Source organism: Nesoenas mayeri (assembly GCF_963082525.1).
Source record: "Nesoenas mayeri genome assembly, chromosome: 14".
Classification (NCBI taxonomy): Eukaryota; Metazoa; Chordata; class Aves; order Columbiformes; family Columbidae; genus Nesoenas; species Nesoenas mayeri.
In genome coordinates this window covers 16235911-16263141 of record NC_137556.1, presented here as the reverse complement: position 1 = coordinate 16263141, position 27231 = coordinate 16235911, and the positions used below count along the sequence as shown (strand labels likewise).

At 41.0% G+C, this 27231-nt stretch overlaps 1 protein-coding gene across 1 annotated transcript in view; it reads right to left on the bottom strand.

Annotated features, from left to right (window-relative positions):
- SLIT3 (slit guidance ligand 3) overlaps nt 1-27231 on the bottom strand; it is a gene marked incomplete at both ends in the record, with an annotated part of 483041 nt that overhangs the window by 224780 nt on the left and 231030 nt on the right. The window contains one exon of the mRNA XM_080353334.1: nt 15241-15312. Within this exon, the coding sequence (XP_080209460.1) occupies nt 15241-15312 (72 nt within the window). The remainder of the gene's footprint in view (nt 1-15240; nt 15313-27231) is intronic.

Here is a 27231-nt window from a genome sequence, read left to right as displayed (position 1 = left end):
AACCTCCTGTGTTCCAGTTTGCACCCATTGCCCCTTGTCCTGTCACTGGTTGTCACCAGAAGAGCCTGGCTCCATCCTCCTGACACTCACCCTTTACATATTGATCCCCAGGAATGAGTCCCCCCTCAGTGTCCTCTTGTCCAGCTCCAGAGCCCCAGCTCCCTCAGCCTTTCCTCACACGGGAGATGCTCCACTCCCTTCAGCATCTTTGTTGCCCCATTCAAATTAACCATCTGACATATTCCATAAAGAAGATGTCACTCAAGCCTTGCCTTTGTAGATTGTGTCCTCCTCTACCATTCAATCCTTTGTCCAAATCTACACCATTGCTGGAACACCTGCAAAACTCACCTACGCTGTCAATATAATACCTGCATATCACAAATTAAAGTCCAACAGGGCATCTACAGAACAAGAAGGGTTAGGAAAGAATAATTAAAAAAAAAAGAACTTTAAAGAAGAGTCAAAAGAAAACCCAGGACTGATTGTAGGAAAGGAAAGCAAATAGATGACCTGATATATGAAAGGGGAACCAAAAATAACATTGCTCTTGCTTATCTCAGGACCTAGTAATTATGGCAATTTTAAAATGCTTTGAAAAGTGCTATGGAATACACAGCAAACTGGATCACAGTTGACCAAAAAAACAACCCAAAAACCCCACCAAAACCCATTTTGTTTTATTGTTTTCAAGCCAGCCAAATTCACGTCATCTGTGAAATGTTTATCACCCAGGGTAAGGACAGCAATCCACCCTGCAGATTTATGTTTACAAGCATTTTGGAACAAATGTTCCTACTTGAACACCCATGTGAACCATAAGCATCCAATATGTTGGGATTACTACATTCAGTTTTTGTTAGCACATCTTTCATTTTCTGAACAATGGTTTACAAAATCAGTGTGGCACTGCTGTCCGTCCTGCAGGAACAGGGCACAGAGCATATGGGACAACTCTGCCATATATTCACCAGAGAATGTTTATTTCCACCTACATGAAACCATAGGTCTATTTCTTTTAATTCATAAAAGCAAATGGCATCCATCTATTTCTGGCATTTATGCAATTGCTGCAGCATTTGAGTCCCTTCCCCTTTAATATATTTATTAATCCACGCCGCAGATGCACAACTGTCAGCAGCATCATGAGGTTTTATAAAATTTCAGGGACTAAATGCAAAACTCCCAGTTCCACTAACCCACATCATTTCTAAATTAACCTCAGGACATGTAAAGTACCAACTGAAAACACAGAACAGGGAGAGTTTCTATCAAAAGCTGCTGTAAGCTCTCATTGCTGAACACCACTCACTGCAATGAATAGTTATTGATCATGTTGTTGTTGTCACAAAATAAAGGTATAGGTAAAACACACATAACAGCCCTAAAGTTTTACTGAATTGCAGTACTTGAAAAGAAAAATATCAAAAACCCTATTGGTACCTGACATCATCACATAAACTTAGTTCTTAAAAGCAGCCCAACAGGTGCTCAAGTCTTTTTCCAGCCTTCCTCCTGGGTCGCTGACCCTGGGTAGGAAACTCCGCAGCTGAGAAACCCCAGTACCAAGGGACAACCATCATCTCCAGGACAACACGCTCTGCAAAACCAGGCTGACAGGTCACCTCCAACGGGCTTCGTTCCATCTTGCAGGAGACTCGAGTGAGGTAACTTAAAGAACTCTATTTAGGAATAAATGCAGGACTTTTAATGAACTGAAATGTGAAAGAATTATCCCACTTTAAACTGGTATAAACAGCATCAAGAAATAACTGCATCCCTAATTTTAAAAGGATATAGATAGAAGATGGCTTATTATTACAATTAGGGTTAGAATTATTAACTAATTTCCACACCTTACATCTAAAATCAACAGCAAATATTGCAGATGCAGATTTATATAAAGGATTTCCTAGAAGTTATAGACTTTAATATTTTTGTATGTAGATTGCAGGGTTTTTTTAAGAAAAATATTTCATTTTAAAATTAACATCATCAACCTTCAGGTCATCTTAGGCACTGTGATTTCTTAATGTTCATTCACACTTACTAGCCACTGAATAGTGCTTCTAGGAGCCTTACAAAATTGAAGCCATTAACAAAGAATCTTAAAAGTTAATTTAATCCACATGACTTGAAAATTTGCTTGCTAGGTGGTATTTTTTTATTTGTATTTTTTTTTCCTGACATTAATCCATAAATATATTCCCAGCAGAGACAGCTGCTTCCCCTGCCAGGACTGTCATAACAATAAGGCAGCCTTGTGCAACACAACTTGGACTCTCTAGCAGGCTTAGGCAGCAAGTTGGGACCAAAAGACCACACCAGTTACCTTACCTGACCCTTGGAACAAAATCTCAAGCATCTAATTCATGCTGAAACGTGACAGCACTTCAATAAAAAGGCCAGAGAAAAACTCTGCCCCCCCCAAGTTTTCTTCCTTGCAATCAAAGCAACAAATCTTTGGTAAGTAGGCAAAGAGGATACCTGCAGCACTGGCTTCACAGGACATCTCTCCCATCCTTCTCCGTCATTCTCCGAGTGCTGCTCCCCCAACTCACAGCAAGAGCTCCCGCTTGTCTCCCTGCCTGAACATTAACCCTTTGTTACACTTCCCAGCCGCTCCACAGCTTTGAAAAGCAATGGGAGCTAAAAACCAAACCAACCCCTCAGCCACCACCACCCCTATGGAAATGGTTCCAAAAGCTGTGAGCCCCCTTACTCCGTGAATGGTTCCAGGCAAACCACTTGACCTCCCTGCAGGAGTCATTGTCCTTGTAAGACTGGTTTTAAAAGCAGGACCTAATCAATAGCTGATGCTGCATATGACCTGAGCTTGGGCATGTAAATTAAATACAAAATAAGGCAGGTTCAGGGGTGAAACTCACACACAGGGCTACCGAACGGCCACAAAAGAAAGTAGGAGGAAGAAGGAGAGAGGAAAAAACCCAAACAAATAAAAATCAATCCCATTTCTAAAGCTAATTTTCACACCAGAAAGATCCATTTCCCACCACACATCATGACAAGCAATTTTTAATGTGTGTGAAAAAGACCAATGTTTCACTGTACCGAGAAGTAAACTGGATGCGGTGACTTGTGTGTTGTGCATCTGGAAATGCAGCAAGAACTGCTTACGGGGATCTTAACGCAAATAATTGGCATTAAGAAAGCTTGCGCACCATGTCACAGTTCTACAGGCATTAGTTTATCTGTGTAAGTGAGTTGCATTCTGGTTTTCAGTGAGTTGGTTTCTTTCTTTTGGAAAAGCATCGTTGCCTATATTCCACTATTAACAAAGCATGACTGCCTTATAAGCAACTTCTGATTGACAGGATATTAAAACAGAGGGAAATAATCTTGGTCATTCTTGAAAGTCTCATATTGCTTTAAAAGAACAATTACGAAATCCTCAGTTTCCCTAGTAAAACAAGAGAAAGGAAGAAGAATTCTCAGTGTGAAAACAGCACCTCGACAAGCTGTACATGCGTGTTATCAGAGCGTCACTGTACTGCTGTTCAATGGCTTGGAAAAATAACTCCAAAAAGAGCTTTAGAGAAACCGCAAAGGACTGGAGCAGAGGTTACTTCCACAGGAAGACAGAATTCTCTCATTTGTTTCTTTGACATTTATGGGACAAGCAAAGGGTAAACAAAAGCAAAATTAGATCCCACAGGCTTTTGGTAGGAAAAAAAGGTGGAGGAAAATGGTATTCGGTAGCAGAAATCAGTTGTACAAATGAGACCATCATCTAAGGGCCCTTTCCAATGCTGCTATCTCACAGTCACCCTGTGTCATCTGGCCTTAAACAAAAGCGGTTTTATTCTTGCCTACCTCAAAGCTATTTTACTAAAGCCATTCTCAGATTTACACCTAGATAATCAACTTTACACTTTTTCCATTAATCTCATAACAGATATTTGAGTGCCTGAGGATTCCCTCCACGCTTCACTTAAGAGTTAGATCCTTCTTTTACATTGGAAGAAAACAATGCAGATCCAACCGCAAGCACAATTTCTTAGAAATAAAAGAAAAGAAGGATTTTCCACAGGAACTTCTCCATGTCCGTGTGCAATTTACATGACCTGAGCTTCTTTTGAGGAAATTTTAAAATGATGCAGCAATGTGGCTGTTTAAAAGGACCGTATAACATCCCTTGCTCTATGAACAGAGCGAGCATATGTTCATGTAAAACCAATTTATGATTGAAAGGCTGTAAAATACAATTATACCATACCAAAAGTGTTTTCCTTTCTAAGCATAACAACTTCGGGTTTAACTGAATTGCAGGTGGCTTCATTTTCATACGGCCACTTTATCTCCTGGAGCCATCCAACTGCAAGATAGCGGAGACACGTAACACACTGCAACACCGAATGAGAAACATAATCATTCCTTTCTGGGTTCTAAATATGGCAAGAAAACTATAGGGGCTTTGTCGCCGTTGCTTTAAACACCTGGTTCTGCTCGCTCCCAGAAAGGTGCAGCTGAGTTCTGGGCTGATGAAAGCCAAGCAGCAGCCTGGCTGAGGTGGGGGTCAAGAAGAGGGAACATCCACCTTTTCTTCTGTGGTCAAGGAAGAGGGGTGCAGGAAATCTGGTCCCCCAATCAATTACTGAAATTAATTTTTGAGCCTAAGTCATTGCCTTCTGGAGGAAACAAGAATCCTGATTTGCAGCAGTGTTTTCATCACTTTTTTTTTTAACAAAGACTAAAAAGGAGAATTGTGTTATCCAGGGAAAAAAAGTGATGCAGTATTAAGCAATGAGGAAGTTTTATTCGCCTGTAAAGGGACAACAAATCCAGGAACACTGTTGCCTATGTACAAAATGAAATATCAACACTCAGTCCCAGTGAGATGGGAAAACAACTGGAGACTCCAGAGACCCACACCAGCTCTGCCTTGAAATCTGAAAAGCACTTTGGCTGTTCCAAACGCACCCAGGGCAGGCGGCAGCGCTCCCGGCGTGTCCCTGCGCTGGAGCAGCGTCCCACGGGCACGGAGGGAGAGGAGAGAACTAAAAAGAACATTTTAAATAATAATAATATATTTTTTTTAAATGTCTCAAGCAATGGCTTTAACTTCGTCCAGCTGGAAAGGTCAAGAGGAGAAGGCAAACTTTGTTCTGCGGATGGACGGTGTTTACAACCCCCACTTATTCATGGAGTCTGCACTGAAGTGAGGTTGCTGTGCTGTTTTGGCTAGAGCCTGCAAGCGCTGACCCCTCCATGCCCAGCACCGCACCGCAATGATTCCGTACAAAAGGTTTGCATTAAATGTAATGAAGCAAATGACAAAATCAATAAACCTGGAACGGTGCGGGTATCATAAAAATGATGTAAATTCAGAGTTCACAGTGGTTATGAAGCTATTTAGAATTATAATTAAAACCAGTGCTATTTTTTTTTTTCAGAATAAAAGCTCCTTTTGACAGTCACAGATGAATGTTACAGGAAATTTTCAACAAATGTATTCAAAATTAAGGTATGGCACAAAGACAGCATAAATTATCCAAAGATAAACTGCATGCATAGGTTAGCCTAAAAAGGTATAAAGAAAATCTGATTTTCATGCTTTTTCAACTGATGTCACATCCCATTTTAATCAAGTTTTATATCAAAAGGACAGTAAGAATACCGCATAGCCTGTTTTTAAATCATGGTTATTTTCTGGAGTTTGTTTCTGTCAAAGAGACTTTCGCAAGACTAATAAAATAGAAAAGGGCCAAATCTGCTATTCATTACTCTCTGTACAAAAGCGGAGCTGCAGTATGGGTGTTGCATCAAAATTTATCTATGCTTTATTAGGATAAAGGAATAATCAGCCCAGAGAGCACCGAGCAGAGCTCAGCAAAATAAGTAAGCAGATAAGTAATCCCTGAAAATATCAATAGTCACCCTGATTTTCTGTACCTGATTTCCAACCCCAGATAGCGGATCCCATTAAACCTGCTGGGAGGTTTTCTCTTGTCAAGCTCTGGACATTAAGCTTGGGGTCTCATTTAAAAATCTACAGCAATGTCGCGTTGAGGCAAGTGAATTACATACAACTTGAATCTCTAGATTCCTGAAACTTATTTTTTAATTAGTTTCCACCTAATCAAACAAAATTCACTACAAATTTTACCATCAAGCCTGGGGTTCTCACACCCAAACACTGAACGTTTTCAGTCTCCCATGCAAATGGTTCCCATCCAAAAATCCTACTAATGACCAACTTTCAGAGCGGCACTGCTAATGGCTATAGAAGCAGGGAAGGCAATAAATTACGCAAAATAGAAAGCATAGGGAAGATCAGAACAGAATTTGAAGTAGATGGAAAGGCCAACTTAGGCCTGCGTGGTATGCTTCAGCTTTCCTGTCATCAGCATTAGGATTTTACCATAAGAACAAGGGAAGTGCTGCCTTAAAATGGTGCTTAAAGTGCATTTCCAGAAAAGCTAAAAACAAGTGGTATTTATGCTTGTCTCAGGTCTACAAGAAATATATAGAAATCTAGGATTTGCCTAAAACATGATATTGAATACAGCATATATTGCAGTAGATAAACTGAATAGAGAAACTGGGTAAACCAAAGTTATGTATAACCTTATTATGGAGGTAGTCAGCCCTGATTCACATCAGAACAATGAAAATTATAAGACTATTAAATGCCACCAGATTAAATGCCACCAAACATCCATCCTCCACTACTAAATACTGCAGGCTTATGTACTTCTATTTCATAGGTAGAGCACACTTAAGAGATATTTCAGCTTTTATTTATCTGACATTTTACTCAGGGGAGAGCAACCTTTACAGTGAGGAAATCTGTTTCTCAGGAGTGATGGTTCGGCTTCTAATGAGTTGTTGGTGACAGATCCCTTGCGGCTCTGTGAAACAAAGACTTCCTGAAATGCAACTGGACAGAACAGAGCAGACATCCACTCTACATAATGCAGATGTTTTCATTAAAAAACATAAAATAAAAATCCACAGTGCACGTTCAATCTGTGAAATCAATCTCAAGTGAAGCACAAGTGGTAGTTCAGCACATTCAACAGATTTAAGATCATTTCGCGCTGTTTAGTCCGCCTGGTGTTTTATTTATTAGTGAGGAACATGGGAAAGGGGGTTATATAAAGCAAACTGTGTTTTAAAAATACAAGTGTAGTCTAATTACACTACCCAATATGACATACATTTAAATACTTCTTTAAATGGTTCTTTTCCAGTATTTATCATGTGTGTTGCAGAATTTGCAGGTTATTAGTCTGCACATGTTTCTGCCATTGCTCCCTGATGCATTTGGGACCGTGACAATCTGTTCAGGAATAAAGAAGGAAGCAACATTCCCCTTAGCAGCTCTTCTCATAAAATACAGGAATATCCTGCATGTTGGGGCCAAACCGTGCAGCTCGCCATGCGAAGAGCTGACATAACATTACTGTAGAGCACTCGCAAAAATGCACTATGGATACTGAAATTAACTCACTAGCTAGAAAGATCAGCACTGAACTGGCATCTTTTACTATCAGTGGACAATGCAAAAATCCCACAGAGCTTTGAATAACGACTGCTCCTTACGATATGAGAGATTTATGCAAAATTTTCAGGATTGTAATGACGCTTGAAAAACACCATATCTCTCGACTATCATGTTAAACTGGTAGAGAGCGCAGCCATTCAGAAGGCACAGCCTGGGGGTACCACAGCCTAGAAAACCACAGAATTAACTCCTTATTCAAACACTCTGCTCACCCCTGGCCCCGCTGTGAGTGCGGGGAGCCAGGCAGCCTGTCCCCAGACAGGACACACACCTTGTGCCCAGGGACATCGTGCCCGGCACATCCCACCTGGCCGTGCACAAACAGCAGGAGAAGAAACTGGGATTAAAAAGATGCGCTTTCCGAATTACATTTTAAGTTTGAACCTCTGCGTTCCTAACAGTTTTACTTTTGGCCACGTCTGTGGCAGCTGTGAAGTTCTGATGGCAACGGGCAGGGTGATCTGTGAGGCACCTTCAAGCGGGGACAACGAAAACGCAACTCCTTCCTACGCCTTCCTGCCGGCTGCAAGTCCAGCTCCACAGCATTTAGGGCTTTCCCCCCTCCCTTTTTTTTTTTCTTTAACTTTTACTATAGGACAGACAAGAGAAGTTATTTAGAAAGATCAGGGTAGGAAGATTTTAAAGGTTAGTGGTTCAGAACTGAACAAACTGGAAGAGGGGGAAGCAAAGGGATGATCCATGCCGAAGTGTCCTCAGGCAGCACAGTCAGCAGCAGCTGCCCAAGCAGAGCTGGATCCACAGCCGGTCGGTCCCTCCAAAGGTGGGTCAGGACTCTCACACAACAAACGAAGCAACCGGCATCTCTGCCGCTTGGTGCGATCGTCCTCTGCACCAGGCCGGCTGAGGGTGGAAAGACGCGAGCATCACCGTACCACAGAACACCCACTGCTAACACTCAGACTCTGCTTGGTTGGCTTCGCGTATCTCACCTTAAATGCGTTCTGCAAGGAACATGCATGTGCATTTCAATCAATCATAGCTTTTTAATGAGTTATTTGTGAAATATATGCTTTTTGCATTTATTATGAGGGGTAGAACAGATGGCAAAAGCTCAAACTAATATATTCATAAAATTAACTTACGCTGCAGGTGATGTTTCTCCATAGAAGGCGGTAAGTTGGTAACGTGTTATTTTAGCATTATAATAATGGTGCATTACAATGGAATGTCTAGAAAAGCAAATGTGATGGCCACAGAGATCTCCCTTGAATTCATTACGGTCACTACCACAATGAATACCAATTACAGGAGACAGAAAGGAATACACTGTTGGAATACATTGAGTGCAGTGTGAATTTACAGATAAGGAGGAGAAAAACTATTTGCAAATTTTTAAGGTTCAAGTAATATGTTCTTTTCACCCCCTATAGAGTGCAAAAGGGTTGTCTCTAACGAGTATTTTCAAATAGCTGACTGTTTCAATACCTCTGACTTGTTTTGTCAGCTCTGAAAACAATCAAAAATACCAGCTGAGATCAAAGCAACCTGAAATCTGTTCCATAATACAAATTTAGACTTCCTTTACATTTTCACGTATTGATATTTAAAATATACTGTGCCTTTCACGCACATCATCAAATACAGACACACTTTGTTCAGTCTGTAGAAGGATACATAAGCAAACGCACAAGCCAGCATGTGATGAGCAATTCTTCTCTAGCCATTTCATTGCTTTTATTTGAGGCCAACCACTAACTTCAGTAGACTTAGTCCAGATTTTACACCAAACGAGTGGAAAATCTGGCCAAACATTTATCTTCCTCTTTCTGTTTTATTTAACTGCAAACTGCAATAGTAACGCTGAATACCGTACACAAACGTCAAGAAACTAACGCCAAGAATTTCAGAGGGCTCCGCATAACTCCTTTAGTGTGTGTTCTCAAGGGAAGCTGTTAAGTTTTCTAGTGTAACATTTCATTAAGATATACTGTGTATTTATGTACCGCAAATAACTCAGAACCACTTGCTTGCTTTCTGCTAGTGAAATGGCTACACACAAATCAATCATTATTTCCCTGGGTTTATTCATTATTTTAACTTGACAAGCATGTTTAATTATTTCTATTCTATGGCTGAATGGCAAGTATTACAAATATGCTCTACAATGCTAGTTGTGATGGATACAAAAATTACATAGGAATGGTTTCATGTTTTGTGTAGGTGAATACAAAACACCTCCCAACTTGAAAAGCAGGTTCAGCTTTTTCCAAAACCTGAATGTGCAATTTGGATGTTTAATATTTGTAAAAGTCACATGGATTGATGCTAATAGTAGATGCATGCAGAAAAAGTAGAAGTATCTTCCAGGAAAAGCCATTTAACAAATAAAAAACTGAAACTAATAGTCAGAAAAATATTTTACAGCACTTGCACAGCTCTGACTTTTTATATTGCACACGTAATGTGACCACTCGGGAAGTAAATGTGTAATGACTTAGAGAAGCGGTAAATGTTACATAGGTGCTTATGTATTTCTGCATTTTTAAAAGAAATCTAAATGCTTGATTTCTTCCTCCAAAGGAACCGTTAGGGCTATAAAGAAGAACATTACCCGCAATTTCCTAAGTGGCCCCAGGATGCAAGGAAAGTAGCTTGCAGGTCTAGTAATATGAGCTATTATCTTCAGTGCGGCTGAGAAATATTTAGACAGAAACGCAACGAGCCTGTATTATCATGACAGATGAACCTGTTAGCCTGTGTTTTTCTGAATCAACGCTACCAAATGCTATCTTACAATCAAAGCCTACAAAAGGAAAAGGACAGAAGCTGAACACACACGGAACCAAGTTCCAGCAAATCAAAACCAAGAAATGGCAGCAACTGCTCAGAGAACAAGCAGGAGCTGTGTAATTGAACGTGGCCCCAGCTCCGTGTGCTGTTCAATGGGGTGTCTCCCCTCTGCTCTGCCATTCTCCCCACACATCTACACTGCAAACGGATTCGTGTTTTCCTCTTGACAAATCATTTAGTGTCCTGTAGAGCACTCTGTAGGGGATGAAAAGAACATATTACTTGAACCTTAAAAATTTGCAAATAGTTTTTCTCCTCCTTATCTGTAAATTCGTGTCGTGTGGACACAGCTCCTGCCACCAGCACTTGCACCATGCCATGGATCTAGACGCTGACAGCAAGTCTGTGTCCTCTGCATACACACGCCGTGTACATTTGTGCTCTCACTGCCTATAGAAGTAGCTTTTCCTGAGAGGTGCAAGGTGGGGGCAGGTGACAAAGGAGCAAGACTCAGGGAAACACGCAACCAGGGTCCTGCCATTTTGGTCTTGGGCAGATCTCTGCTTGCTGGTAAGTCTCAGGCTATCCATTTTCCTCACTGCAATGCTGCAAAAACTTCTGCCAAGAGACGGCAAGAGGACACAGGGCAGCAGTTTGCCAGGAGGAGTAATTCTTTGCAATCTGTGCATCTCTTATGGGGGAACGATCCTTGCAAGACAAGCAGCTCCGGTATCACCCTCCCTCCAGAATCACATTCCCGCAACGCTTGGCAATCCCCACACAACGCAATGGGTTGTGTTCAGCTTCGCAGTCCTGAACTGAGCAAAGCGAGAGGAAGAGCCGGGAATATACTGCCGTAACCACAAGTAAACCCCTAACGGAGAGGCTGGTGCTGTTACAAGATCTTTATTTGAGTCAAGCTTTGCACATTTCTGTTCTAGGAAGCTGGCTGCCCTTGGTGCAGTGGGCTTGGCCGCTTAATTCACCAGGAACGCCTCACCAGAGAAACGCTGGATGCCGCGATGTGACACAAGCAGGGGAAACGTGCCGAAATCCAAGAAGCGGCTCTATCTGTTTTTATGATGGAAGGCCATGGCTGACAGTGCTGAGTTAGCCCAAAGCTCAATGAAACCCACATCTATATACTTTAATTCTTGAAATAAACGTGCTTACTCGGGGCTGGATTCCTGCAAGAGACATTTCCTGCTCTCTAAGTAATAAGGAACAGAAATTGAACACAGGTGCGCACTGCAAGCTGGCCCTCGCTTGCCCTTTCTTCTGCTGCTCTTCTAGGACCACTGAGTAGCATTTACACATCTATTCTGCAATGCGTTCGAAGCGTCAGTTTACACCCAGTTCCCAAATAAGTTCACCTCTGGTAATGGACATTATGTGTTTATGAAACTTTCTAAAAGCTGTATAATTATTTCTATAATTTAATCAGAAGTAGACTTACTAGCTTATTGCATGCAGATGCTTCATTTGATTTTACAGTTAAATAGCAGAAAACACTTGTTATATTAAAATAATTCACAAAACGAACTTTCTCCCACTCAGGAGTTTTAAAGCCTCGTCTTGCCAGCCTCTGCTTTGGCTTCACCTCATGCAAAAAACCTTGGCCTCCTGACATTTAAAAGCTCTTGTTTAGCACAGCTCCTCTACAAGCCCATTTTCCTGGGCTCACTGCTCTGCTAAGAGAATGACAAAAGATAGAAAGCTTTTCCCATTTAAAAAGAAATGCACGGTGAAGAATACCCTGAAACACTGCTTTCTATAACACTTTTCTTAAAATTATTTCCTATCACCACAACATTTTTCTTTTATTTTTAATGACCAAGGTTGTAGCGGTATCAAGCCAGTTCTGCAGTTTGGGTGCTCAAAGGACATCACCAAAGACTCTCATCTCTCAGCACACGCAGCAGCACCTCTTCCTTTAAATTCAGGATTTTTACTTATTTTATTTTCTTTTTACACCAGTACGCTCCAACTGTTCACAGCCTGACGCTTGATGTTGCTCGCTGCTATGGCCGTGATGAGACAGAGTAATTCTCACAGAGTTTCCAAATGGCACCCACTCTAAGTTACATTAAACCCTTCAGCTGAGCATTTCGGTGCCCATACCCTAAATCAGTTCAGACCCCAGCTTAGTCTTTTGCATTAACCTTGCTGCATTTTTTCCTGAGGAACACTTTAACACTGTCTTTAACAGCGGTTTGGAATCTGGGGACCTTCACATGGCCTAACACTTGCAGTGGACCTGTTATAATATCTACAGAGTTATTATTTTTTTCACAACATTTAGACACTTCATGGAGTAACTGGAAGAATCCGAGGCCATGTCAAATGCCAAGCCATGACAACAAGGACCATTCCATGCCAGCCTTTCCCGATATCAATTCTAAAGATAAACTGGAAAGGGTCGGAGAGCGTGGGAGAATATGTAACTTATTTCTTATGTCTAAAAGTCTCCAAGACCCCTCAAAAACATGCTTTCTAAGGTGGAAGAACACTGAGATAGTACAAGAAATCTGCAAAGCGATAACCTTAGGAACGGCCGACCCTGCTGCTCTCATGTCAGCGTAGGTTTGTGTGTCAGGAAGTCACTGGGAACCAGCACATCTAAGCCTCTAAGAGCTTTAAATATTAACTTGGTTCAACTTGCATCCCACCCTTACCGATATTGCTGCAGAAATGTTGATGTGTTTCCAGCAGCAAGGTGGCTCAAGGTTCTGTCACATTTTTCTCAGCAACTCATAGGCCACCGATCTGTGTCTGGAAGGAACAGTCATCTGATGTAATGAACCACCCCAGATACACAATTCATCTGTTCCTTATAGAGAAAAAATTTACTGTCGTTCTGAGTGAAAAGTCTGCTTCTCCTGCTATTTACCTAAACAATGAGTACTCATTGCTCACATCAGCAAATCTGTTAATTAGACTACTAAACTTTGTGCTCCTGCTGAACTTGAGTGCGGACTAGATGACCTCCAGAGGTCACTTCCAACCAGAACTATTTTATGATTCTGTGATAACTTCAGTATTCCTGAAAGACAGTGGCTACGGGGAGGCACTTCTGACGCTGTGTCCTTTACAGCAAATTAATAGATACTGCCTAAATGACAGTCACAAATTTTGTTAAAGCTTCAGATGCCAAGACTTAGAGAGTTCCCCTGAGGACTCCAGCCATCCATGCCTTGCTATCAGCTCAGGTAAAGGTGGGAGCCCGGTTCCTTCTGTGCTGAGATTGGGGGCAAAAATTACAGGACACCTGTGATTTTTCTGACAGCTTACCAGAGGTGAAATCAACTCCAAATACAGATGTTACTATTTTAAATGAAGTTAGACAATTAACAGTGAATTACAGTCAGAAAAGGTAGATTTTTGTAACCAGAAAGCATCTACTGTTCCTCTAGATTATACAATGTAAGTAAAGTTGATGCTAATGTGACAAAAATGCCATGCTTCTGTCTAAAATCCACAATCTTACAAACTAGACCTGTTCACACAGGTCCTCAGGTGCTCCTCCACTGAAAAGCAGGCTTAGATGAGTTTAAACGGCCCATCAGGATGCGTTTTCTCCAGCTGACTTTCAGGTAAAAAGCCTTCACACCTGAAAAGCCGAAGTCGCTGTTGAACATACCAGCAATAAGTAACAAGCCATTAAAGAAACACAAGCTCAGGATGCTGAATGCCTGCAGAAACATCTGCACGTGTTATACAACGTGTAAAAGCCTTCACGCCCTGCCTGCCTGCAGGTCTCCAAAGGAGCCTTGCGCACCGCTCAGAGAGACAAGGGCCATCTCACCGCCTTGTTCCTCTGCTCATGTTTCCCAGTTTGCAGGAGGTCCTGCTGTGTTTTTTTGCGGTGCTGTCTCCCTTGCACGAACCCCAGTGACGCGACAGACCCCACAGGACAGCATCCCCAGAGAAGGCACAAGGACTGTGCTTTGCTCTTGGACGTGGACACGGTCACGCTCTGACTCCTGCTGACACCCCTTAGCAGCCTAGAGGAAAAAATTTAGTCTGGACACTAAAGAAGTTGTTCATTGGGGCAAGAAAACTGAGCATGAATATGTTGTAAGACTGTTAGGTAGAAAAGTGCACGTTTTCAGATCTTCTTCAGCTGATTCTTCTACTAATTAAACAACAAAAAAAACCCAAACCATTTACACGATGCTTACAATATAGAACATGTTGGGGTCACAGATTTCAGGTACCGGTGTGGGAACACAAGGCTAAAACTAATGGCTCTGAAACGGTTCTGAGAGCGGCTGCATTTTTGTCAGGAAATCCCGACTCTGGCTGTTATTTCCTTTTTCAATTCACCTCGTGTTGACTCCGATGATGCCAATGGTGCATTAGCTTGTGGGTGCACACAGAAATGCATTACTGGTAAGAAACATGTAAGAGCCTCTAGCAGCTCTGGAAATATAGAGCTGAAAATCTTTACACATAATTCAGACTACATGTTCTAGAAAAGGCTAGGCCAGACTAGCTTATTAGCACAAATGGCAAAATGCACTTTTCACTCCTTAATGGCTTTCAAAAGTTCCTTTAATTTTTGATACATATAAACTGTCAAAGCACGCACAGTTTATTTGCCAAATTGTTATTTTTTTCATTTTCTGCTATTTGTCCTCAAGCACTGTACCTGTGTGCCACATTTACCATACGTACTACATCTAAGTGAAGTTGTTCAATTCTCCCCCAACTCTACCAATTCTTTTCCTATGAGTATCGTGCTTCAAGGCTTGGACAGTGATTTCACTGGATTTTGCAGGGAGGGATAAAGCCTTGAAGTCTATTTTTCCTTTACTCGGAGGTTACACACACACAGCAGCGCTCGCAACTCCGGTCTGTGCTGCACAGAGTGACCGTGGGGCACCGGAACAGACTGAACAGCCAGATGTGACCCAGGGAGAATGGTTTTCACCACAAGTATTAAAGACATTGTCACTTACAAGTTCTTCACATCAATGATTCCTCGAAAGGCCTTTCTAGGGATTCCTTTTATCTGGTTTTCGCTCAGGTCTCTGAATATGGGAAGAGAAAAAAATACACTGTATTAATGAAAAGAATACATTTCTCAAATCTACACCAGATAATGGAACATAAATGCGCTTGGAAATGTAAATATTTCTGGATTTGTTACATCGCACTATGTCTTATACTTTCTTTATCTCCTCTAGAGCTCTGTGACATGAGCTGAAATGACTCTCTGATGAAAATCACCAGAATTCATGATACAAATGACATAACTTTCAGAAAACTTGACTCAAATGTGGTCACGACAGTGGCACAATGCCACAATGCCGCGGCTCGCTGTCAGGTACCTGCAGCCAAACCTATGCCTTCAAATTCAACACCTGCAAATGTCATTTTCTCACCGTGCTCCTGTTTACTGCCCACAAAAATACTGTGATCACAGTCCCTCATCTGAAATTAATAGTCAGGAAAAAAAATGACAATCATTCTCTTTTGGGTTTTGTAAATTTACAGTGAAAAGATCTTGATCATTAAAAGAAAAAAAACCCAAACAAAACAAAACAACACCCCTGCATTATGTATCAATAGGAATGACACATTTTTAAACTCGTTTAAAAAACAAACCACCAGCAATTCAAAATGTCTTTCTGGTACTTAAAACATGACAATGTGCTTCAATTTAAATCATTACATCTGCATTGCGAGTGCAAGTAGAGCAATGAGCACTGCGGGTTACAGTTTGCTGTTACACAACCTGCAGCCAGTCGCTTTTTCCTTTGATGTGCTATGAATATTTTCCCTGGAATTTTCCAAGTTCACACCCCCCTCCCAGTGCCACGGGAGCAGGAAGGAGACTCCAGGAATGGGGGAGACACGGACACAAAGTCAGAAATCTGCAGTGTTTTCAGGTGTGGAAAAGCAGCACTCACAATGATCTCTGAGCTGTGCCCTGTCAGCATGGAAATGAGGAGCAATTTCAGTCCAGTTCAGGGTACAGAGTGAGGGGAACAGAGCAGCGCAGGGAGATGAAAGGAACGCAGAAGAGCGGGAAAGAAAAACAGAAGAAAGAAGCAATTGGAGGAAATGGAAGGTACAGGGACGGCTGGAGAAAAGGACAAAGAAAGGCGACCCCAAGGCGCGGGAGATGACACAGTGCATCGCTTGGTGTGACTGTGTCCCTGTGCTACACAAACCCAAGACTTTGCCCCAATTTCAGAAAGAAACCCTGACTTTCTAATGCTTATTAAGACTGACTGGCAGTCATCTGTACTCCCCAGCAGCTCCTCTTTTCTGTAAGTACATTTTGTGTTGCAGCAAGCCCCCTTCCTAGGCTCCACCAAATTGGCTTTATCAAATGAGAGGCCAGAAATCAGAGCCTGTCACAAAAGCCCACAGTGACATCGCGGGTCAAGACGTGTCACCCCGGGCTTTATTCTGCTTTCCATCAGGCAGATAGAAAAAAAAGGGGACTATGTCCTTGTCATGAGACTAATTCAATTTATACCAGTCATGCAGTCTACACCAAATTCTCAAAGTAGCCACAATTGTCCATTCAGGCTATCACACACAAAAATGTGCTGCTGGATACAAGTCTCTTTTTCAAGCCAGATTAAAATTCTTTGTGACCTTCACAATTTGTTTAACACTGATCCACACCCTGACCCTTCCTTCACCTCCCCTTTCTTGTGCCAGCAACAAAATATTAGTTCTTTAAAGACAGACCTTCAACCCAGACAAATGTCCAGGCGACCCGAATGGAGAAGAGTTGAAAGAGTATTTCAGACCTACAAGAAGGAATTCTTATGCTGAAGACCTATTTCATGACAAGGAATCACTTTGGTGTGACACTGAGGCACAGCAGAACTGCACCCAGCGGTAAAAGTGTGACAAAATGGCTTAGGAAGGCAAAAACTAGTAAGATCTGAAAGCAAGAGACACACACAAAGCAGAACAAAAAGGGCTTGACACAGAAGAACTGTGTGATTGAATAAAACCCCACTAAACTCAGCAACACTTCGAGCTGCACTTGGCCAGCATTTTATTGTACATTATTTTCAAATCAAGTTTAAAAATAAATTAGGTTTCCAAGTTCATTTTTTGTTGTTGTTGTTCTTGTCGTTTTTGTTTGCTTGTTTTGTTGTTTGTGGAGGTTTTTGTTGTTGTTGTTGGGGTTTTTTTCCTAATATTATCATGGTCTAAAGGGCTAACTATATTTTAGCTCTCTGCTTTGTCTTTACGCTCAGGTCTTACTTGCAGACTGGCAAAATCAGGAAATTCATGCATTTTCTATAACAATCTTCTTGTAAGCTGTATTAATTTTATTTCCCATGTAGGCACTCTCCTCTAGCTAACAATGCTGCCTCTCTAAACCTCCAGGACCATGGACTGATTGCATAAATACCCCTCATGCTCTGAAGAACTGACAGTCTGAATGGCGTTAGTGACGCAGCATGGAAGACAATTCCCAACCGCATGCTCAGTTTTCCGTAAGTACCATCTCAATTTATAATCCTCCCCTTTTGAGACAGTTAGGAGGAGCGACCATCTCTGCTTCCTAACGCTGTGCCAAACTTTTGTTGAGCGCCTTTCATAAGCAAACAAACGGCAACCAGGCTCAGCCCGCACGCTTCACAGAATTAGCTCCGAAGGGCAGAAGGATGTAATGAGCAACTTGTCTATATAGTTTATCTTAAAGTTTCAGCTTTTCATTCCCTACATCTCATAATAGACATAATAAGCAGCTCTTACTGACATTATGTAAATTAAGTCTTAGTTATTAGTAACTGCAGAAAACCAGATAAACAAATGTGAGGACAAAACAAAAACCCCCTGAAACAGGCAAAAAAAAAAAAAAAGAGTTATGGTATTAAAAAAAAATGAACAACTAATCTGAATAAAAACTAAATGATGATTACTAGTACGTTTCCTGTTTCTTATAGAGAGGTTTCAAGCTGTTTATTTCTGTAATGGAAGATGAGTTCAATGCCTGGATGTGTGACGGATCTTAAGGAGGAATCAGAAAAATTCCAGCTTTAGAGGAACACTCAGGTGGGGTTACACAGGAAGGTGTCCAGGCGGGTTGGAATGTCTGCACAGAAGGAGACTCCACAACCCCCTGGGCAGCCTGGGCCAGGCTCTGACACCCTCACCGGGAAGACGGTTCTTCTCAAATTTAAGTGGAGCCTCCTGTGTTCCACTTTGAACCCATTGCCCCTTGTCCTATCACTGGTTGTCACCGAGAAGAGCCTGGCTCCATCCTCCTGACACTCACCCTTTTGCATATTGATCACTATGAATGAGTCACCCCTCAGTCTCCTCTTCTCCAAACTAAAGAGACCCAGTTTCACCCAGTTCAACCCACCACACAGCTTTCAAGCAGTGCAAATGGCACAGAGATCCTGCCCCAGCCCCAGCAAAGTCTCTTTTACGACGTATGCCCCCCCGCCTCCTTCAACCCCAGTCCTGTTCGATGGAAACACGCTTGGAAAGGCCTCGGCAGGTCACAGAGGAACCCACCAGGTGACTAGATGATCTTTGATGGTCCCTTCAACCCAAACCACTCTATGAAAAGCGCAGCAGGACACGATGCTGGACACACTGGATCAACAGCTTCCAGAGGCAGCGCCACATGGTTAGTGCCATCGTTTCAGAGACAGGGACACACAGGAACAGGTATTCAAGAACTTTGGCTGCAAGCTGGCACAGATCAGAGACACAGGAGCCAACCTGATCCAGCAGCAAACCCGCCCTCACAGACCACACGTTAGTCTCACTCTGATCCAAACAAGAGCTGGCACAAGTCAATACACTTTTTAGTTCTTATTTTAATTTAACTAAAATGCTTTGGACACAGATTAACTCCCTCTGCAAGTCTAATGCTGTTTTCCTGATCCTCAAATGTGAATTGCAAGAGCTTTATTGATAAAAGGATTGGAAGGGGAAAAAAATCCCTCTCCAAACTGCTGATGTTTTCTAAGTGCCTCTGGAGTCTTTGCTACAACGCTGGGTTTTAGCTTCTTGCTTTGACACCGGTTATTGCATCCTAAGTGAAATTTCAACTAACGTAGCAATAAAAGACATTAAGACTCTTTTTTTTTTTTTTTTTTAATTTGCCAGTGACAGAACGTAAATCAGTTAATTGGAACACGGACCCTACGAACATTTGTAAAATAAGAGCCCTCACTTGAACTGTAGATCTAAAAGATTAAAACAGCTACTTTAATACAACTCACAAAGTTATGGTGGTACTAAAAATAAGATGTACTACATGGAAATGAGAAAAAAAAAATCAATCCTGATAGCTTTATGCTGAAGTTGCCACCTTTTTCAAAAACAAACAGAAAATCCCTTCGAGCAGTTTCCAGTTGTTTTCCAGACATTTTTGCCATACAGATTCTAACATTTAAAAAGACTGTTTTTAAAAAAAACACTTGACTGAAAAGCAGCTTGATTAAGAAATATTTATTGTGGGTGAACACTACTCTCTTATGATTTCTCCTGCACAAATGAGCCAAAAGATCATCGTTCAGTGTTCTCCAATTAAGAACTAGACTTGCCCTTAATGTCTAAAAAGCTTAATGCAAAGACTTAAAGAACTAGTCAAGAGCAAATGCTTCACAGCAGAACATGTATCTTTCCCAATATGTTATTATATGTCAATTCCATAATAAAACAGTAAACTCACAGAGTTAACGGTTAACACATGGAACCAACGTGCAGCTAAAATGAAGGAAAAATCCAGAGTAACTAACCTGATTCCTTCAAGTACCTTCTAGCTTATCTACAATTCAATTGCTTCTTGGAATATCAAAGAGAGCTCACACACAACTCTTTGGTGGCCGCTGATACAAGACCATAACACATTGACTCTGGTCAATTCAACTATACGGGGATTTATAGGTTAAAAAACCATTTCAGTCTTATGCATTTACAAAAAAATAAAACAAAATGAAACATTCTTGAGGTTTTGTGCTTTAAAGTTTAGTGGCTATTCTTCAACTCAACATGTCTTTATAACTAGACTAAAACCAGGCTGAACCACTCCTCAAAAGGTCACATACTTAACACAACCTGGTCACTGCAATTTGTCTCATTAGAACTAGTTTTAATTTGTACAGCACGTTACACATAAACTCTATCCTACAGCCTTTTACTGAATTAACACAATTAAGAAGTTAAAGAGTAACAGATGAGTAAAAATTAGGGACTATAATCCAAAGAGAAAAGGTATCTCTAGGCAACACATAATAGAAGATAAGCAAGTCAGTGAAGTGGGGAATGATGTAAGTCAGGTTTTGGATCTGGAGGTGTAGGTGCCAGTACACGCCAGCTCAAGGATGCAGACACTGAAATCAGATCAAAACAGACTCTGTAGATATATTCAACTACATTTTTTAAAAAATGTCTTTGTATCACATTAAGCTGGCATTTCATTCACAGCAAAGAATGGAAGATTTTTTCTTCCTGTTCTGCCAGAATTGCGTGGCAGTTCTTTAATGGTTTAAATTAACATTTAACATTTTCAACAGCTAAATACTTTCTCACCTAGGAGCTATTGCCCTAGTATTTCCAAAACTGTCCAATATTAGAGACTTTTCCCATTCTATAGATGGATTAACAAATAACCGAGCTATTTAGGGGAAATTTGTAACTTTGAGCCTCGTAGGTATGCAAGATAAATTCAAGATATTGATAATCTTCACACTGACCACATCAGCACCTCTGTTTTCAGGAGGGGTCTTACACATTCAGCAAGGCAATGGCCTCTCCCTTGCTCTATGTTCAGCGTAAGAGATGGGATTTACCATGAAGCAGCAGTTCGAGCTCTTGGTCTAAAAGGAAAATGGGTAAGTCTTGTTGCTGATGGGCTACAAGGCAAGAGCTGAAGAACAATAGTGTTGTATAGCATTATTCTGTGGAAACTTGGCATCACTGCTCATTTTCTAAAAGGAAAAAAAAAACATCCAAGTTCTGCAAAACAAAAGCAGGTCCTTGTATCGTAAGAGTTGCAACGTGATTGTGGTTTTGCTAAATATAATATAGTTGGATATCAACTGATGGTCTGGGAAGCCATTGAAGAGATGCTTCTAGTTTTGCTTTGTTCGTTTTAAGCGAGAGAATTTAGCTCAAAAATTCCAATTAAACCAGTCCTCGTTGCTTTCACACAGTCACACACGACTGCACAGTCCTACCGCTGAGCTCCCCGAAGACAAACACGACAAGTTCTTTGTTGGTGGAGCTTTACGGTGAGGTGATAGACGGTAACTCTGTACTTCAACATTGTCTCATGTGCTCTAATTAACACAAGTTAATCTCAAGAGCAGGACACCCAACACAGGCTGAGCTTAAAGACTGGGGAAGGGTGCTCGCTAGGCAATCAAGGAGGAAAAAGATCTCAGCAGTAGTTTATTACTTCAGCATCATCATCTGCTTTCTCCAAAGCCAAATTAAAAGCCATCTGTTAATAAAGACCCTTCAAGGGACCCAACCTACATGGACCTGGACAAATTCATGACTTTGGTCCTGACACAACTATAGGGATCACTCAGTACATGGGGAAGTCTTTCTAAATGTCTAAAAGAACAGAGGACACGCTTTTGTGCACGCTTCTTAAGAGGTTCTTAAAATTTTCTTAGTCACTTCAAACAAAACATCTCACCCTGTTTCACTAAATGAGACATGATGCTACAACATTTGAATGTCAACGCACCCAACACAAAACCAGGAAAAAATACATCTACTAGGATATCTTTAACAAGGTCAGTAAATATTTTTATATTCTACTAAATGAACTGTAAAACTCATCTGTGTATCAATGCCCAATTAAAAGCAATATTTGTCTTTAGGACCTCTATTCTTCCTCCGTCCTCCTGCGATTTCCAAAATGCCGAGCAAATAGTGAGCAGACAGCATTTACGAGACTCTTATTTTAAAACCGCCCGTGTTGAGACAGATCAGAGTTTTCATTTGAGAAGGCAGCATCTGTTTTGCCTTTCGGAACATACCCATAGAAAACAAATTTTACCTCAATGTCTTTATACTCAACTTTGGACATGACCAGGAGCAGGAACTGGAAAGTAACTAACAGTGGACTCAGTGAGAATGTGTGAAGAGAAGCACCTCTCTGAAATATGATAAAGCTTCTAACTCAGGAATGACAATAAGGCTTCTTTAGTAGTCGTATTTAATATAGGTTTTTAGTGCTTTACAAAATGGTATCAATACTAATCCTTCATTTTTATCAAGGAGACAATGTGACTAGAGTAAGATCCTCAAGCAGGGTGTGGGAAGAGACAAAAAACCCCTTGGAAGTCACAGATATTAGTTATTCCATTTAATGCAATTTATACATTAAGTCTTCCTACATGTGGTGAGATTGGCAGAGAAACAGCATGCACACTTCTGACAGTGTATTTAAGAGAGATTCACAGCATCACAGAATGTGAGGGGTTGGAAGGGCCCTGGAAAGCTCATCCAGTGCAATCCCCCCATGGAGCAGGAACACCCAGATGAGGTTACACAGGAAGGTGTCCAGGCGGGTTGGAATGTCTGCACAGAAGGAGACTCCACAACCCCCTGGGCAGCCTGGGCCAGGCTCTGACACCCTCACCGGGAAGAGTTTCTTCTCATATTTAAGTGGAACCTCCTGTGTTCCAGTTTGAACCCATTGCCCCTTGTCCTATCACTGGTTGTCACCGAGAAGAGCCTGGCTCCATCCTCCTGACACTCACCCTTTCCATATTGATCCCCAGGAATGAGTCCCCCCTCAGTGTCCTCTTGTCCAGCTCCAGAGCCCCAGCTCCCTCAGCCTTTCCTCACACGGGAGATGCTCCACTCCCTTCAGCATCTCGGTGGCTGCGCTGGACTCTCTGCAGCAGTTCCCTGTCCTGCTGGAACTGAGGGGCCACAACTGGACACAAGATTCCAGGTGTGGTCTCCCCAGGGCAGAGCAGAGGGGCAGGAGAACCTCTCTGACCTACTGACCACCCCCTTCTAACCTACCCCAGGTACCATTGGCCTAATTTTGATAGAAAAATCTCTTTTACTGTGGAACTATCCAGTACTACTATAAATGTGCATCCACATCACTGACAAAGCAAAGGGATCCCAACGTGATGTTGTTTCTGTGCAATATCGGTTCGAGTTTCTATTACACTGTTCTCCACCAATTGAGATTACAACACAGAGGCGTTAAAATGATTTATTACAGCAGGAACAACATACATCCCAAGGAGGTAGGAGAGAAGCACTGACATCAGTAGAAAGAAATGATTCTCCCAGTGATGTTCTGTTTTTGTAAATATTTTCTTCCTGCTAAAACAATGTGAATTCAAAAAGATCTCTTCCTGCTTTTTAATGATAAATGCTTTATAAAGTGGAAATTCAGCTATATGGATGCTCCTGTATTTTTAGCTAATTAAGGAAAATAAGTTTTACGCTGTTGACCTGTTTGTTTTATACTTCTGTCTGCTGAGCTGTATTGGAAAGAAATCCTACGTACTTGCAAATTCTAATAAAAATCAGTAGGCAATATTACCCTCCCCTGATCTCCACAGACCAAAAAGGAACCCCTGTTTAAGCCCAGCCTGATCACTTAGCAAAAAGACATTTGCAGTTCATCTGCTATATCTTTTTAAAAATATGGTGAGTTTTTATTTTAGGACATAAATATGTGAAATCATAAAGCCTGAAACATGAGCTAATGAACTGCACCATTGCTGGATAACTGGTCAGCATGAGGAGAAAGACGTGCTCTTTAATGATCTTTCTTTACCTAATTCTGCCTTTGTTGATTATGAGGATTTTTATTTTAAAGAACTGTTTGTACTTAACTGATACATTCAGAAAAACACCTCTCTGACCAGTTATATTCTGGCGCACCTAACCATCACAAAGCAGAATAAAAATGATGGCCACAATAGTAATTATTTAATCCAGGCTGTGATCTTGTACTCTAGCTATGAAAACAGACTGTTGCTATAGGAGTAAGTAGCAATTGCATGTGTAAAGATCTAGGCTTTATTTTCTACAAAGTTCTCCTGAAAGAGGTCAAATGTTTAATTTGTTTGCATGGTCAGCATAGGCGTTTCTGTGGATCCATAAAAGGAATAAAAATTATACTGAAACCACGGATAGGAAAACCAAGTACAATGACATTCCATTTCTTCTAGTGAGGCAGACATGAATTGCAAATTATCAGAACGCACTGCAGTAAGAAAAACTGCATTCTGGTTATAGCTAAGCCCTGCTTACCAAGAGGCCATTACTCTGTGGTAAAAAGAGCACCAGCATAAGAGGGGTACACTAGTGCTTTAGCTGTAATAGAAGTTTAAAAATTAAATTATAATATCGGACAAGTAGTATCTATTGCAGTGAAGTTCAGCAGTCTGTATCTCCTTAACATCCAATGAAGCCCTAGACATAGGACACAAGAGTCCCTTCTTTCTTTCCTAATATTTTAATTCCTATTTTTCTTCCACAACTCCACCTTTATGTTTCTTTCCTGCCATGAATCATTTAGTCACTGGAAGTGCCTGTGAAATGCTGCAGATGTAAGAAGATACAGTTTGGAATGGTTTGTAGCCTTAATTCGTTTTTCTATGTGGATATGTGACATCTAGATTTATTAGACCAAGATGCAATACCACAAAGTGGTTAACTCTGCTGGGGATATTCATGCAAGATGCAACTGTTTTAAGTGCTAGTGGCTTCTCCTTTTTATGGCGGGCTCCATGAACCCACAAGCTATTCAATTGTTTGAGAGCAGGTCCACTCTGACCATTACAGCTGAATGATACCTGCAAGCCTCATTCTGCTGCATTATCTGCAGATACAAGAAAAGATTGACTGAACCGTAACCAAATAACCTTTTTTTTTTTTCTCGAAGACTATCCAGGTAGGCAAAGCAGCTTCAAGCATCCCACTCCATGCACAGAAAGTTTATCATTCAACAGTGCTACGCTTTAGAAAAAGGCATCTAAATAGAAGACAGGTGTTTTAAACACAGAAAATAAAAATATACTAGTAGAACAAACACGCTAACATAAGATAGACCCAAACCTAAGATAACGCACACACAAAATGATAAATGACTCCAAAGGGAAGTTAGACTTGTAATCACATCACCTTTTGTAGATCACCTACCAAGGCACTAGAACTTTATTGAAGACTAAGCTGACATCAAGACCATTCACAAACACCCAAAATACTCATAGTGAGCTGTGGGCACGTGTGAATTATTTACAGGAACTCTCAAAGCTGTTTGCGGCACATTTGGAGCTTTACTCCTGAAGCCGGCAGGGACACAAGGGTGGGCGCCTCGCTCCAGCGAGCTGCACGAGGGGTTATCTGCATAAAGCCACTCTCAGAAATGAACCCGGCTTTCCTCTGACTCACTGTCAAGCATGTTGCTGAATTTCAGATTGACAATGTCAGCTCAGAAAATTAAATTAAACCTAAAAAAGCTGCCAGCTGACCGGGAAGAAGGAAGAGGTCCTTGTGCACAGCCTCCAAAGGGAAGCAGCGAGAAGTCTACATGCTGCTGGTTCATCACTGAAGCACTCTCAAATCAAAGAATATCCAATCCCAGGGTGATCTGATTTAATCACTGCTGGTAAGGATGATGACTTTCTCTAAATTCCACTACAGCTATGCGAATGTGCAGAATAAACGATGCCTGAACGGCAACACTTGGCTTTCAGTTATCCCAAACTTTAAAGTTTCTTCAATTTATGACACCTCTGTCCAACTACTTTAGCAAGCTCTTGAAAAAACAATGAGCTAAGGGTTGCCATGCACTAAGTACAGAATGATTCACAGGAAAGCTTTTGATGATGAAGATGCTTTGCTTTACTTTCAAAATACTTGGCACTTGGAAAAAACTCAAAAACTTTCAAATGCAAAAGTAGAGGGAAATCACGCCACTGAGGCTGGAAGCCTCTGTATTTGCAGCTTTAGATGAGGTATTACATTCAATTTGTTATTGAAAGAAAAACTGCAAATGATAATGGTACCTCACGGCTCCCCCCGCTTCCTGGCACTGATCTGACTAAGCTTCTCACCAGAAAACTGGCATCCAGAATTATTGTTGTTTTTTAAATAAAATCAATGCACACTAACAAAGTTTAAAAAACAAAGAACCCAACCAAAAACCAAACACACACACAACTCAGAAGTAAACTGATTGCCCAAGAACACTGAAACTAGACATAGCCATCTCTAGTAATGAATGAGGAGCAAGTGTGTTGTAAACTGTTTGTTCTCCATTACACGTTTACACACCATTTAAAGACTATGATTTCTCCCTAAATATTCTATTTGATAATACAAAATTTAAAACCTTTTCATACAACAGAAATAGTTCTATCTTATTAGAAAACCAATTTAACTTCATTATTAAACTTGGAAAGTTTACATTTCAGTATTATTTATTCACATCATTACTTCCAGATGTACATATAGAAAACCAACAATCAAGAGGCGGAAACTAAGAGCCAGTCACAAAAAAATACAATTTCTGCATGGCAGTTCCATACACAAAGGTTTTTGTTTGGTTCCACAAAGTAATTCGAGGTGGAATCTGTTTGTATCCCAGCTCAGATGCAATCACTCGCCCTTTCTTTGAAGAGTTAATTTCTGGAAAGACAACTCTAAATACTGGGGAACTAAGTTTAACCCAGAAAGGGGTTTTCTAACTAAACCTATCCCACCCTCTTAAATTTAGATGATTATGATATAGATTATATACATCTATAACACATATGGTTCCAATGATGTTTCTAGCTTGCAGTCTTTGTTCAGTCTTTCTAAATCACAGAATATAAGAATGATATAAAAGAAGAAAGGCAAAACAAATACTAGATGGTAGGGTTGGGATGCATTACCACCACTTCACCCAACACAGTAATACAGTATAGTTTTACATCCATTACATATTTTGAATTTTCAGAAGATACATGCTCTCATTA